We start from the raw sequence: 14,833 nt of genomic DNA on the forward strand, positions 1-14,833 counted from the left end.
AAAAAAAAAAAAAAAAAAAAAAAAAAAAAAAAAGATATTTGTTACTGTGTGTGTCTATAAATAGATTTTCATACATTTTCAAGGTCTGAGGCATTTAATGCAAGTGTACTGAATCTTTAAGGTATGATCTGGGACAGTCAGTCAAATTTAAAATAATTTTAAAACATTACAAAATAAAACAAATTCAAAAGGTATGACTTCAACAAAATCTATTTTTTTCTTATTTTTGCCCACTGCTGTTTTCACAGGCATAGTTTGATTATATACTATCATCATACGAATTACTATTTTACTTTTAGCTTTATTTACTTTAAAAAATTGCTCTCCCATTATTTCCAGTGTTTCACAGTTGTGAATAAAACACCTATAAATGTGTTTGTACATATATATATATTTTGTCTTTCTGAATGATTTTCCTGGATTAATAATCTCGAGTGGGCTCTCTGGATCAAGGGAATGAAAAGGTAGCTCAGGTACCTTTAAAAAATTTCCACCAAGTGCTTGTCAATGAAACCTATTATTCTAAATAATAGAATTTATTACTTTTCCTTCAATTTGGCCACTTCCATAAGGTGATGTGGCACTTCTATCTCACCTCTGCACATCTTTAATTAACAGCAAACTTGACCATTTGTAATGGTTGTTTGTGATTTATAGCTCCGATGTGATAGACAAACCCATTGCCGTATAGATGTTTGGAGGCAAAATACCAGCAGGAAGAATTTTATTTTATTTTAGATGTTAACAAATGTTTATTGAATGAATGAATGGTCAATGAATTATTGTTTTATTGAAATCTTGGAATCAACACAAATAGAATATTCATTAAAGGTTAGATAAAGGCAATTTTACAAAGTTGAAAAAGTTTCTCAATATTATGTATGGCCCAGCTTGTAGCCCATAATAACCAAAATATAAAAATTAACCATCAACAAGAGTGAGGAAGATTTTATTTTGTCATGTTTTGTAATGACTTCCCACTCTCTTGATTTAAACTGGTTTTACACGTAAACTTCCAAGAAAGACTATTAGCAGCAAGAATTTTAGAGAGAAGCCAGATGTGGTGGATTAAAAGAGAGCGGCAAATGCATTAACACTTTATAGATCAAGCTTTAAATTGGGCTGGCCTGTCAATTGAGTACAGCTAGAACGATGCTTTGCCAGTGTCAGGCCTGGCCTGGCCTCTGAAAGGAGGGACAGGTTCCACATTGGAGGCTGGAACCTCCTGGAGCAAACAATGTTGAGAGGCCTGAGGCTGTGTGGAAAGGGAGATGGGCTCTGCTGAGCTCAGACTTCCAGCTGTCCCTGCCAAGATGCCAGATATGTGAGTCTTGGACCCATGAGACAAGCTCAGCACCAGCTGACATCCACCAATGATCCCAACTGAAGTGTCCAAATTCCGGACCCGCAACATGGTGAGATGTGATAAAATAAATGGTGGTTGTTTTAAACTCTAAGTTTTGGGGTAGTTTGTTATCAAAGAGAAATGAGTAGCAAAAATAACCAATCACCTGATCTTAACAATAGAATAAAAGAATGAATAGCCATGTGCAACAGGGAACAGACACCAAAATGAGATCCCGAGTTGCCCCAGCAAGCATCTGACTTTGTCTCTGTCCAGTTCCCAGCACTTCTCTTCTGGTTCAGCCACTACTCCTGTGTCTGCACTGTTGTTTTGCAGCAATAGAAAATCATAACACCGGGAGGATTAGAGGAAACCAAATCCAAGTCTACATAAATATGAGGATTTTCCGAAAATCACCTTCATGCTATGGAATTAGATGAATCTTTGCAAATATCACAGAGACCACATTATTTGAAATGATGGGCTGAAGAACTGACATCAGCTTTTGAGTTCAATGCATACAAAACAAAGCTGCCTTATTCATAGATCTTTCCAACTTTTCCAGGTATCTGATTACACATCACCCTGGGAAAGTTGTTAAAAGAGTTTTTATCTTTTTATAGCCTTCTTCCTCAGGCAACTTTTAACTACAAGTTGGATCTGTACCCAGACCTTTTTACTGGTCTCACCCCATCATCATCATCTTTTACTTTAAACATGACTGTTAACTTTACAAAGAACAGCATTGAATTCTGCACCCCTGCTCCGGCTCCCTCTCTTTTCCGCCCAACAAAACTCAGAGTAGTGTATAAAACTTGTCATTTATGGCATGCAAAAATACCTATTTTAATTGTTGGTAGTAGCTGGTTATTCACATTTCATTGGGAAAAGTTCATTTGTTTTAGAAGTATACTGCTTTAGCATTAAAAAAATTATTTTACTGAAAACTGGATAGGAGTCAAAATGTGTTCTTAAGTTTCTTCAGTATTTTTCTCAAATTCCTGCTTTAACTTTTTCTTACGTGACTAAGGATGTAACATTAAAAATAAATAAATACAAGTTAGAGTTTAGGAACAATAGGTAAAAGGATTAAACTGAGGTTAATTTCCATAGTTGAAAATTTCTTCAGTATTTTTCTGAAATTCCTGCTTTAACTTTTTCTTAAGTGACTAAGGATGTAACATTAAAAATAAATAAATAAAAGTTAGAGTTTAGGAACAATAGGTAAAAGGATTAAACTGAGGTTAATTTCCATAGTTGAAATTAACAACGAAAGCTCATCCATTCTGGTGTAAATCACATGCTTTCTCTTACCATCTGTTTATCTTATTCAGATTAAAAGCTAATAGTGAGAAGGCTCAATCTTTTCTTTGACCTCACAGCATTCTGTAATCATTGAGTGATTAATGACATAATAAAAAAACTCTTTAGAATTGGATATATAGTTTCTCATTATTTTCCCTCAAAAAAACTCTAAAATGAGAGATAATTATCATATTTTAAAAATATCATATAAATGTCATGGAGACTCTTCTTCTTGGGCCATAATTTGATTCAGTTCATAAAATGAAATCAGGGATTCACAAATTGCAAATTGTAACACATTCCAATTCCCCTCTTTTTACTCCTTGTTTTATTAAAAAAAACCTGATTTTCTTTTCTTTTTTTTTCATAGCATGTAATGCAACCAAATGAAGACTCAAAGTAAATGGTATCTTATCTTCAGGAATTAAGTGTGAATGATTCAGTTTCTAGTGTGAAAGCTTTTGAAATAGAAATGCCAAGTAGATTCCCTACATACAAGGTCCCAAAGCTTAGAGTCAATATCCAATGAAATGTAAAGATTGTAAAGAATGGCTCTAGAGAACGAAGACTGATGAATTTATTACCAAGAAAAAACCTTCTGGATCAAGGCAGATTTTTGTGGGAGTGAAATTTAAAATGGTTCATCTCCTTGGTTTAAAATTCAGATTAAGTTTTAATGAAATAGATTCTTGGCATTCTTTTTTCTTTTTTGTTTCTTTTCTTTTTTTCTTTTAAACTAAGAATGACTCACATTTCATTTATGTACAACTGACTGTTGTGAGGGAAGACCCAGTTCGTTTTCCTTCCTGCATGAGATAGGGAGAGGAGGTGGCGTAGGTGAGGTGACCCTATACCTGTGGGCATCTGTGGGCATCTGTGACCTAACCTGTCCCTGCTCCTCCCCACACACTGGTAAGACTCACACTGGAGATGACTGCAGCTCAGCAAGATGATCCTCTGAGATTCCCCCAAGGAAGAAAGAAGGGCACAACAAAGGTGGGAGGAGGAACAAGCCCTCCTCCCTGGGCCTGCAGAAGGAGTGACAAATATTTTCCCCAGCTTATTGCTTTATTTCTTTGCATTCTAATTTTATGAATGTTTGATCTGAATGTTTTTAAGTTTTATCTCTTGAAATACATTTATAACTTTATTCAAAATTTCTACCATTCCTTTTAAGTTCATGGGTCTTCCTTTTCCTGAGATTGAAAATATATCAGTCTGTTTTCTTCCACTATATGGTTTGAGTATTAACAGGCTTGAGTAAAGTGGTTAAGAACATAGACTACCTACATTTGATTACTGGCTTCGACACTTAGCAGCCATGTGTACTTAACCTTTTTCGACCTCAGCTTTTCATTCTGTAAAATGGGGATAATTAAAGCACCTACCACAGTTAAATAAAATAATTTTTTTTTCCTTTTTGTCTTTTTTCGTGTCTGGCAACGGATCGCAACCCTCAGTGTCGCTCCCGTACCGGACTGGGACCGGCAATGGGATCACAACCCTCGGTGTTGCGCCCGTACCTCACTCAGCCAGTGAGCGGCCGGTCTGTATGTGGGATCCGAACCCTTGGCGGGAGCGCCGCTGCACTCTCAAGCGGCGCACTGTAGCAGTGCGCCACTGGGCCGGCCCAAATAAAATAATTTTTATAAAGTATTTTTAACAGGGCCTCGTACTTACCAATACCAAAGAGTAATTACAAATGTTATTGATTTATGAGGTTACTTAAAAAAAGCTTGTAGAAAGATTTGTATTATTTTTTAATTGTATTTTTCCATTAACTTTTTGAAGTATTCTCATCTGGCAGAAGACTTGGACATGCTTTCTTTCCGAGATGGCTAAACAGCACTATTTATTGATGAATCTTTCCTTTCTCCATTCTATTCAAAGTGATTTTAGCTTACATTACGTTCTTGTGGACTCCAATGCTTGTTTTTGGTTCTCCCATCGATTTGGTAGTGTGTTCATGGGTATGTACCACATTGTTTTATTAAACACTGTAGCTTTATAACATTTAAAAATACCTCATAGGAAGAATATGTGTGTAGAATACATTTTTTTTTCAAAATGTCCTAATTACAGTCAGACTTCCACATCTGCAGTTCTGCATCGAACCAACATTGGAATGAAAATATTTAAGAAAAAAATACAATAAAAAGTAATACAATGAAGAAAACAAAGTATAACAACTTTTTACATAGCATTTACATTGTATTTAATATTATAATTAGGTTACTCATATATGCACATATGACACCATTTTATATCAGAGATTTTAGTATCTGTGGGCTCCTGGAACTAATTCCCCATGAGTACCAAGAGAGGACTGTATTTCCTCATTTCTTTTCCTTACATGGATTTTAGAGTTATATTACAATTGAGAATTTCATCTGGACATTGCAATGAGACTACACAGCTACATTTCTAAATACATAGGTTGATAAATACAGGAAAAATTATACTTGTTTTAGCAATGTAATTGATACAATTTTAAGCCTTTAATTTTTAGATAATAAAACACTTTGGATGAAAGAAGAAATAATGTTGTTGGGATGCTGGGAATTGGAACATTGGAGTGAGTGAGAATTTACTAGTGAATCAAATCCAGATTATAAATGCTTACTCAACTTTTTAAGGAAATGGCCACAAGTACCATAATCTACTACTTAGTCAAGTAGAAATTACAAACAGACCACCTATAGTCAGTGTTTTTAAGCAGAAGCCCTTAGCATCTGAGATGATATATAAGTGACCTAAATAGACATTAGGTTTTCCTACAAAACACTGAGAATCCTGCTTATAGATGATGAGATTATTTCTGGTCTTTTTGTTTACTATTATACTGGGAATATTTTCATCAACAATATTACTGCATTTTAAACTACTAATGCAAGTGACCTAAATAGACATTAGGTTTTCCTACAAAACACTGAGAATCCTGCTTATAGATGATGAGATTATTTCTGGTCTTTGTGTTTACTATTATACTGGGAATATTTTCATCAACAATATTACTGCATTTTAAACTACTAATGGAATTATTTTTTGTGTTTTAATTTCAGCAATAAACTCATTTTTAAATAACAATAGTAAACTTATTTGTGTTTCACAGTTATTATAGTCATAAATTTATAGCCAGGAGATCATTAGAATTTTTAACTACCAATTAGTGAGCATTTTTATGTTTAAACAATAACAGATTTGGTCCCCAAATTAATTATAAATGAAAAAATAAGAGGATATCTGTAAATACTTAAATGTTTTTGAAGATAGTGGGCCTTTTATTTCTATGATGATGGGACAGGTTCTCTGATAAAGTGATTGTCAGGATATGAGTAAGAAAAAAATGGAAACCTCTTCCAAATTGGATGTAAGCCAATTAAATAGGATATTGCATACCAATTGCATAAGATTATAAATATAAAAGAGCACCACAGAATATGTTATAAAGTCCCAAATTTCATTCTTTATAATTCCTGCTATGAAAATTAGAAGGCAATGAAAATACCATCTAGAAATCCAGAGAATTCAGAAGGGCTTCTTTACAGAATTCTTCACGGTCATGTGTGAGGATTCTGGAAAGACTTAGAAATACTTGATGGATTTTTCAGAATTAGATAAAGTGATACATCTGTTGTTGACCTCTTTTTTAAAATTATGAAACATTTCATGCATTCAAGAAAGCATGGAGAAGAAGGTAACAATATTGATAACTCATCACTTAAGTAATCAAGCACTACAAGTATAATCAAACAGTATCTTTACATTTCAGGTGATAAATTTAACAGTTGAAAATACAGGATTTGCATGTCCATAGTCTCCTTTTTACAACGTTTATTCCATCTAATATGTTCATTTTTCATTTGTTGCCCTAGGGGTGCCAAATGCATATTACTTGCAAAAGGCTCTAGGTACATGTAGCCTGAGTCAAAGATGGCTATTTAATAATCAGTAAATGTGTAAGACAATTCCACAGTAAAGACAAGACTGTTAATGTTTAAATTCACTTGAAACTGATTAACAAGTGTCCTGGGCACCAATTGTCTTGGCTTTTCTTTTTTGAGAAAAATGATTTTCCAAACCCCCCAAAAGAGCAGAGGGACATGTTACCTGTCGACGCTAAGAGCACAGAGATTGAGGACGGTGATCCCCACAGAGGACTTCTGCAAAAAGGGGAACAGCTTGCAAAGAAATACGCCAAAGTCATTGTGATCAAAAGGCCAGTGCCCAGCCAGCAGCTGAAAAAAGGAGACAGGGTGGTAAGAAATGGTAGAACTGACATGGAATACATAAGCACTTAAATTTCTAGTAATGTGCCCCAGCTTCTAAATGTTATTATTCATTGCGCTTTCCAGTTACACTGTAGCAACAGTATTACTATTGTTACTTTTTCTTTCATATTTTAAAGCCTCAGCAATTTTTGGTCTGGAAAGATATGGAGAACATAATAATATATATTATCATGTATTATATTATATATTAAATGAATATTTTATAATTATAATATATAATATGATATATTTAATATTTCAATACACTATACTACAATACTATACGCTATACAATGTATATGTCATGTATAATATAATAACAAAACAGATAAATCTGTGATCTCCTATGAAGTAGTCACACTGCCTACTTTTCAAGGGGGAGCAAAAGTTTGGGGTTTGGGGTGACGTCTTAACTGAGAAGCAGGCAGTGGTTTCTTATCAGTCCTTACTAAACCATGAGTAAAGCAAGTCATTTAAGCTAGTGGCATTGGAAGATTATATTATCCCGGGACAAGTAGCCAAAACAATGAATCAGAGGTTATGGAGAATACTGGAAATTGGTCAACAGACATAAAGAATGATTGCGTATTACGATGATGAATAAGCTAACTATACTGATCTAATCATCACACATTCTACACAATTATTGAAAATCAACGTTGTACCCCACATGTATGTATAAAAAAAAAAGAAAAAAATAAAATTTCAAACATTAAAAAAAAGGAAAAATGAAGTGGTTTAATAGGTATTGATTTCGCCAGCTGGTTAACACCTAAAGCCACTTTGAATTTACCTTTTCCTTTGTGCTTAAAAGGTTGACTGTTCTTCAGTAGATGTAGTGTACGTGGCTTTTCTCTGTTTAGACTCAAACTTCCTCTTATCATACAGAAAAATGTGGTTACAATGACCTGTTTGTAGCATTTGCAGGGAAATATGTTATCCCATGTTGACAGTTTGAAATCTTGATTTCAAGGCAAGGGTGGACACCCTATAGTGGCTGTGGTAAGTAGCAGTAACATGATAGCTAACAGAGTCCCCTGTGAGTGGCTGATACTTGTCTAACTGTGAGCATGGGCTAAATGGCAGCTCAGCTACCCAAAAAGGGGAAGAAAGTCTCTGCCAAATATACGATGTCTTTTCAAGAGTAAAAATGGTATTGATTTCCTTTCGAATTTTTGCTTAGTGACTCAGAACTTGAATTTACTTCACTCAATGGCAAACAGTAGCCTACTAACTTGACATATTTGCCTTTTCTTCTTCTTTTTTTTGCAAAGTGTATTTTGCCATAGTAACTCAAAGTTGAGCTTTGAATTTCTGTTCTACCATTTCTAAAAGATTATTTGAAGTTTAATTTCATGGTCATTGTGGTCATTGACACGAGTCCTGTGAGAGAGGCTGGGAAACCAGTACCCCATAGACACAAAATCAGAACTTATGCATTTTGAGAATTTAGTAACATAGGGCAATCTATCATTCTATTGTTATGACTAAGACTCTACATGACTTAATTTCAGACGTTTTACCTTTTTAGTTTTCAAACTTGTTTCCTTTTCTTTTAAATAGTTACCTAAAAGGACCCCTCCTTCAATTCAACCCTGCCTCTGGTCTTTTCTTCATCTCACTATGACCAGTCTTGATCTATGTCTTAGAATTTCCACATAAGCTTTTGTCCAAGGACAACCACAGAGCTCTTCACAGAAACACTGCCCTAAACTCTGACAGTTTTCATGAAGCTAACAAGCATACACAAGTACAAAAGAAGGGGGCATCATGAAGGCAAACAGTAGCCAACTTGTTTTTCTCTTCTTTAGATGAGGCATTTTGGGGCTTCTGAAAGACTGTTGGGAATGCATGCTTTCTGTTAGTTACTAGTGTTTAACTTTTAAAATATAATATGTAAAATGGTAAAAATTAAGCTGTGTAAAAATTTATATAATAAAAAGTAAGTCTCCCTTACAATTGAGGCCCCTAAACTCCCTGACCAAAGGCAACCACTGTTAATTGCTAAGTGCATTTTTTCCAGAAAACTTCCTATCTATATAAAAGCATATGCCTTTTTCTTAAAAAAACAAAAAACAAAAAAAACAAAAAAAAACAAGCAGGAATGTATGGCAATAATACCTCTTAATAGTCTATTATAATCTCTTTTTCCTAATGTAATTTTCTGGTAAGCAATTCTACCGTCTAATTAAAAAGTTTTGATTTTTAAAAGCATGTTGATGCAACAATTTAGATTGGGATAGGAATAGATAAGTAACTATTTAGTATAACAACTAGACCATAGTTGATTTCATTAATATTAACAAGCTACTATCAGTTCAATGAAGGAAAAGCCAAACTAGTCTGACAAACCGATAAGTAAGATCAGTTCAAAGGGTTAGTCTGGTACCGTGGAGCAGTTATAACTTATTTTAGACACAAAAGGGTTTATGCTATGTAACCCTCATATTTATAACTGTCAAGGACATCTCACAGAACTTAGCACATAGTGACTCCAATTCACTAATATAGGGCAATATTTTAATATTTTGAAATGAGAGAATACCAATTTGGCCCTGAAAATACATTCACCTTGTAATTTATTTTCTATGTAAAAGTTGTTTATCTGTGTCCCAAAGTAGTATTCCCACTCTTTATGTTGAAAGAAACAATGCACATGCCATCTAGTTGCCTGAGGACGTGGGAGAATACTGTTCTCTGGGAGAGTTTAGGTTCAACAGGGTCTGCCACAAACTCTTTGCTCAGAGACGTCTTGCTTTGGGCTTGTGAGACTACTGGGCTTCTTGAGAGCTGCAGAGCAGGCACTTGGAGATGATGCATGTTCCGTGGACTAAATGCACAGCATGTTCTCCCCAAATCAACTGCAGAAAGAATCACTCAGACAACAAGGACAATTTATGCTGAGCATGGATTTTAATGAAGGACACTTGGCTTTTCTGTAGCTGAGGGGATTTTTCTACACTTGAAATATAAAGTTTCTGATCACCATCTGAAAACTAAAGCACTTCTAAACCAGCACGAATTAATGTAGAAATTCTTTATTCATGTGGCTGATTTGGATTGTGTCAAAATCAACACGATAAAATTGACAGGCTGCATTTTTTAACCTGTCAAAACAGATTTACTTAAGGACTCGTACACTGGTAAGCACCCTGTTTTTAGAATGGCTAGTTCCGAAAGCAGGATCTATCTACATCTTCCACTATATTTAGTACAAAGCAAAATCTCACTTGCTTGGGACCTTTTAGGTATATGCAATGTACCCGTTTATGTCAATTGCTTTCTGGAACACACCTGACAACTAGAAAATAAGCAAAAATGTAAGGAGCCAAGTAGTTGATGTGAAATTTATGCCCTAAAGCTCACGTACTTTACTCATAGGCAAACTGCCTTAGCCTTCACAGGTTAATTTATTCTTACTTTACACCCAATGCTATAAAGCTTAGCTTTTAATTTTCTTTAACCCATTGCTCATCCAAAGCTGCTCATTAATAGGAACTCTCCCAAGTAATAGTTCCCAGTCTTGGCTATATATTAGAATTATTTAGGGAACTCTTAAAAATCCCAGTGCCCAGGCCATGACCTGAGACCAGTGCTTGTCAACCAGGGGTAATTTTACCCCCACCCTCCACCAGGGAACACTTGACAGTGTCTGAGATATTTTTGGTCTTTACAGCTGAGGGTGTGTGTTCTACTGGCATGTAGGGGTAGAGGCTTATGCTGCTGCTAAGCATCTTGCAATGCACAAGGACAGACCCCCTAACAAATAATCATCCGGTCCAAAATGTCAATAGTGCTGAGGTTGAAAAACCCTATCCAAGACCAATTAAATCAGAATCTTGGGACTTGTGACACAAGCATCATTAGTTTTTAAAACTTCCCAGGTAATGCCAATGTACAGCCAAGGCTGTGAATCATCCTCTGCAGCAGTGATTCTCAAGATTTAGCAGCATCAGAATCTCCTGGAGGTCTCATTGAAACAGATCACTGGGCTTCATTCCCAGAGTTTCTGATTCAGTAGATCTGGGGTGGGGCCTGAGAATTTATATTTCTAACAAGTTCCTAAGTGATGTAGATGCTGCTGGTCCATCAACCACATTTTGAGAACCACTACTTTAGAGGTACAATGGTTAGCAGAAATGACAGCTGACAGCCAAATGGTACAGGAGGAGCAGAAAAAAGTATGCAATACAGTCATAAGAAATAAAAAACCTTAATAGTTTGGGGCCATGTAATCTGAATCCCATTACTCTTGCACTCCAGTAATCCCTACAGGCATCAGTACATACAAGTACAGTTCAATAATAGGTGCTCTAATGTCCCGTGCCTCACCAGCTTGGCACTACAAACTCAGGCAGTTCTTCCCCCATATTCAAGTTGGGTTGTAAACTTATAAGACTTAGGTTCAAGTGCAAATTGAGCTGTTGCTGACTGTGTGACCTTTGGTAAGCCCCTTACCCTCTGTTTCTGTATTAAGTGGGGGTGGTTCTCATGCCTGCCACAATGGAACATTTGGAAGGCTCAAACAGGAATGAATGAAAGAATTCTGCAATCTGAATATGCACCACACAAATGTTCGTTATTTTAAATTGCTATAATTTGTAATCATAAACTTAAACGTACCATTTATGTACGACTTAATAAAAAGAAGGATTATATAAACAAATTTATCCTTTACTCATTCCAGATGTTAATATTCCCTGCTACTTAATCCCATTATTTGGACATTATTTTTGTTATTGTCATGGTATCTTAAAATGGTACAAATAAAACTAGTGGCACATTTTTCTCTGTGCTAATTTTCCTTCCTCCCCATCCAGCGAGGGTGAGGAATTCTCTTCCTCCCCTTCGTCTCACTCCACCCATCCTAGACAGGAATGAGGGACTTATGACTACAGTCTGTACTAGTAGAAAACCTCAGAGCAAATAAAATGCCTCTTCCCGTCAGCTTGAATTATCACAGGGTCACTTGGAATTGGACATGACTGACCAGGTACCAGTCTTCAAAATTGAGGTTCTGAGGTTTTCTTTCTTTCTGGAGGAAGGGCTGGGATGTAGTAGTTAGCACACAGTTGAATCAGTAGTAAACAAAAACATCTTTTAGGAGCACAGACTGAGATGATTATAAAGCCTGCGATGGCCACGACAGGCCTTTGATGTCTCTGGCTATTGCAAATCTCAAATCAGATACTATAAAATAAATAAACCACTTTGCATGACTGAGAATGGATTTTGCCCTTCTGTTATGCTTTAATTGCTTCAGGGTGGAGGCAGAGTTTTTCATACAAATGTAGAAAAGACTGGTTTCTACCCTATGCATACACTTTTTCTTTTGAGAGGCTCTTTTTGCTTCCTGACCAGTCCAAGGATTTGGAGTGTATGACAAATGCAGAGCAGAGCAGTAACCCCATGAATGTGCTCAGCTTTGGCTCTGGGTGCCCTCAATGACCTGGGGGGATGGGGAGGCCCTTCTTTTAATTAAAGCAAGTGGCTTGACATAGCAGTTAGGAACATGGGCCCTGAAGCTGGACTCCTTGGGTTGGATTGAGCCTGAGCTCTGCTGTCTTCCTGACCCTGTGACTTGGCATGTTGGTTAACCTCTCTGCTTCTCAGTTTCCTCCTCTATGAAATGAAAATACTTAAGGTAACTACTTCAGAGGATTACTGTGGACAACAGAAGGGATGATCCACATAAAGGGATTAGCAGAATTATCTGGAAATGGGAATCGTAACCATTGATGCCCTGTGGTCATAAACTACTTCAGAGGATTACTGTGGACAACAGAAGGGATGATCCATATAAAGGGATTAGCAGAATTATCTGGAAATGGGAATCGTAACCATTGATGCCCTGTGGTCATCAATCTCTACTTTTTGTCCTATTTTGCCAATGAGATGGTGAAGAAGGAGTATCCAGGTCACCAGGTGCAGGTGGTGGCAGGCTGCACAAGCACAAAAGACCCCATTCTTAAGGAACTTGCTGCCTAGAAGATAAGCAGAAACAATGGCTCCTAAAGACGCTGGTAAGCAGTACTCTGTGGGAGCTCAACAGAAGAAGGCGATATGGCTGCTCTGTCCCCTGGCATGGCTTAGATGTGCTGCCTAGAAGATAAGCAGAAACAATGGCTCCTAAAGACGCTGGTAAGCAGTAATCTGTGGGAGCTCAACAGAAGAAGGCGATATGGCTGCTCTGTCCCCTGGCATGGCTTAGATGTGTTAACTGTTCTCACTGAAAACTGCAGATAAAAAGAGCACTTAAGCCACATGGCTGATGTGAGCAGTAAATGAATGAGTACGTGCAAAGCACTTAGAACAGGGCCTGTCCCATACTAAACCTGAAATGTTAGTTCCTATAAGAGATGGATTCTGAGGAGCTGCTTCTTGCTACTTTGCACTTAGCTTGGAAAACACGGAATTGTCACTACTACTTGCTACCCACATCTTTCACAATTGGATATTCAGTGTTTCAGTTTTTGCTGAGGTCTTAACTTTCTGGAATCTGAAATATGTAGATGTTAATAACAATCAGGTGAAGGAGAGAAAAAAGAGAAATGAAAACTTTTTAAAGCCAGAGCTCCAGAGCCATGAAGGTTTTTTCCTTAGAGAAAAGATTATTCACCCAAGATATGGGCTTATCATCCTGAGAGTCTCGGTTACCTGAAGGCTGGGAATCAAAAGAAATATTTCTTTTTTTAATAACTCTGCTGTAAATGCAGGGACTTGAGACTTCTACTTATTTTACACGCATAAAACCAAAGGATCATTGGATGAAGAAGAATTAAATTTTAAAGCAGAAAAATTAGATGTCCTCAATATTGAAATTGCATAGTTTAGGGCCAAATGCATGTGTCAGTCCTTTAAGGTTCAATTCAAAGATTTATGAAGATTTGTGTTGGAAGGTCCGAACCCTGGCTTTTCCCAAATAGAGAAGAGACATCATGTATACGTCATGAGTGGAGCCCTACTTTCTGTCATAACAAAGTGCAAGCGCAGTTAATTATAGAAAATGGGTACTCTGACCTGGACACACAATAAAGCCCAAAACCTAGTGGAAAAGCTTCATAGTTTATTTTAATCATCAATCTCTATGGCGGGACATGCTAGTGCTTATTTAAAAGAAAAAACAGGCAAAAACAAAGCAGAGCAAAACAAAATAAAACTAAGTAGCAGAGACCCCCACATCCAAATGTAGGTAGTAGTCCCCAAAACTTATCAGTGATGGTGGTGATGAATAGGAAAAAGGGAAAAATGATGGCATGTTTTAAAGCATGCTGCTTATTTAGTGATTTAATGTACAAATTCTTAAGAACTTGAATTAGTTCTTTATTGTGAAGTGTGTCATGTGGTCACAGTTACCTTGGGTGTAGATGGAAACAATGAGCCAACCACGATATGGCATGCAACGTGAAGAAAATGATACCAGATGTGTGTTTTGGAAAAAAAAAAAAAAAGAGTACGATTGATGCTGTAGCTGACATGTGATAGTAAATAAGGTTGAGGTGGTTTTGAATACTTAATAACAGTGATTCATTAGAAAAACTTCACAATTATTAATAGCCAAGGCATAAAGTGAAATAGAAAGACAAACTCAGCGTTACTAGTCATGTTAGGACACTTCACATAAGAAGGATGTATATAATTTTAAATCTTTTTTTCAATTTTATTTTAACATTTACTATTACATACTTGTGGGGTTCAGTGTGATATCTCAATACATGCACATACTGCACAATGACTCACTTAGGGTAGATAGCACCGCTTTGTACCCATTAGTAAAGTTTTAGAAGCCTTGTTGTCTTCTAGGGAAATGCTAAGTCTGGTAAGTATTAAAACCACAAAGTTCTGTTTAATGTAGAGAGAAAAGGATGGAACATACCAAAAGGGAAGTCAGAAATCCCAGCCTCCAGGTCTA

The 14,833-nt window shown here is 36.3% G+C and overlaps 1 protein-coding gene across 1 annotated transcript in view; it reads right to left on the minus strand.

The window, feature by feature from the left end:
- The window catches only part of EDNRA (endothelin receptor type A), a 57,471-nt gene that overhangs the window by 18,425 nt on the left and 24,213 nt on the right, over window positions 1-14,833 (minus strand). The window contains exon 2 of the mRNA XM_008564703.1: window positions 6,761-6,888. Coding sequence (XP_008562925.1) covers window positions 6,761-6,888 — 128 coding nt within the window. The remainder of the gene's footprint in view (window positions 1-6,760; window positions 6,889-14,833) is intronic.

The sequence above is a fragment of the Galeopterus variegatus genome, unplaced genomic scaffold (genome assembly GCF_000696425.1).
Source record: "Galeopterus variegatus unplaced genomic scaffold, G_variegatus-3.0.2 Scaffold190, whole genome shotgun sequence".
In the NCBI taxonomy this organism is placed as follows: domain Eukaryota; kingdom Metazoa; phylum Chordata; class Mammalia; order Dermoptera; family Cynocephalidae; genus Galeopterus; species Galeopterus variegatus.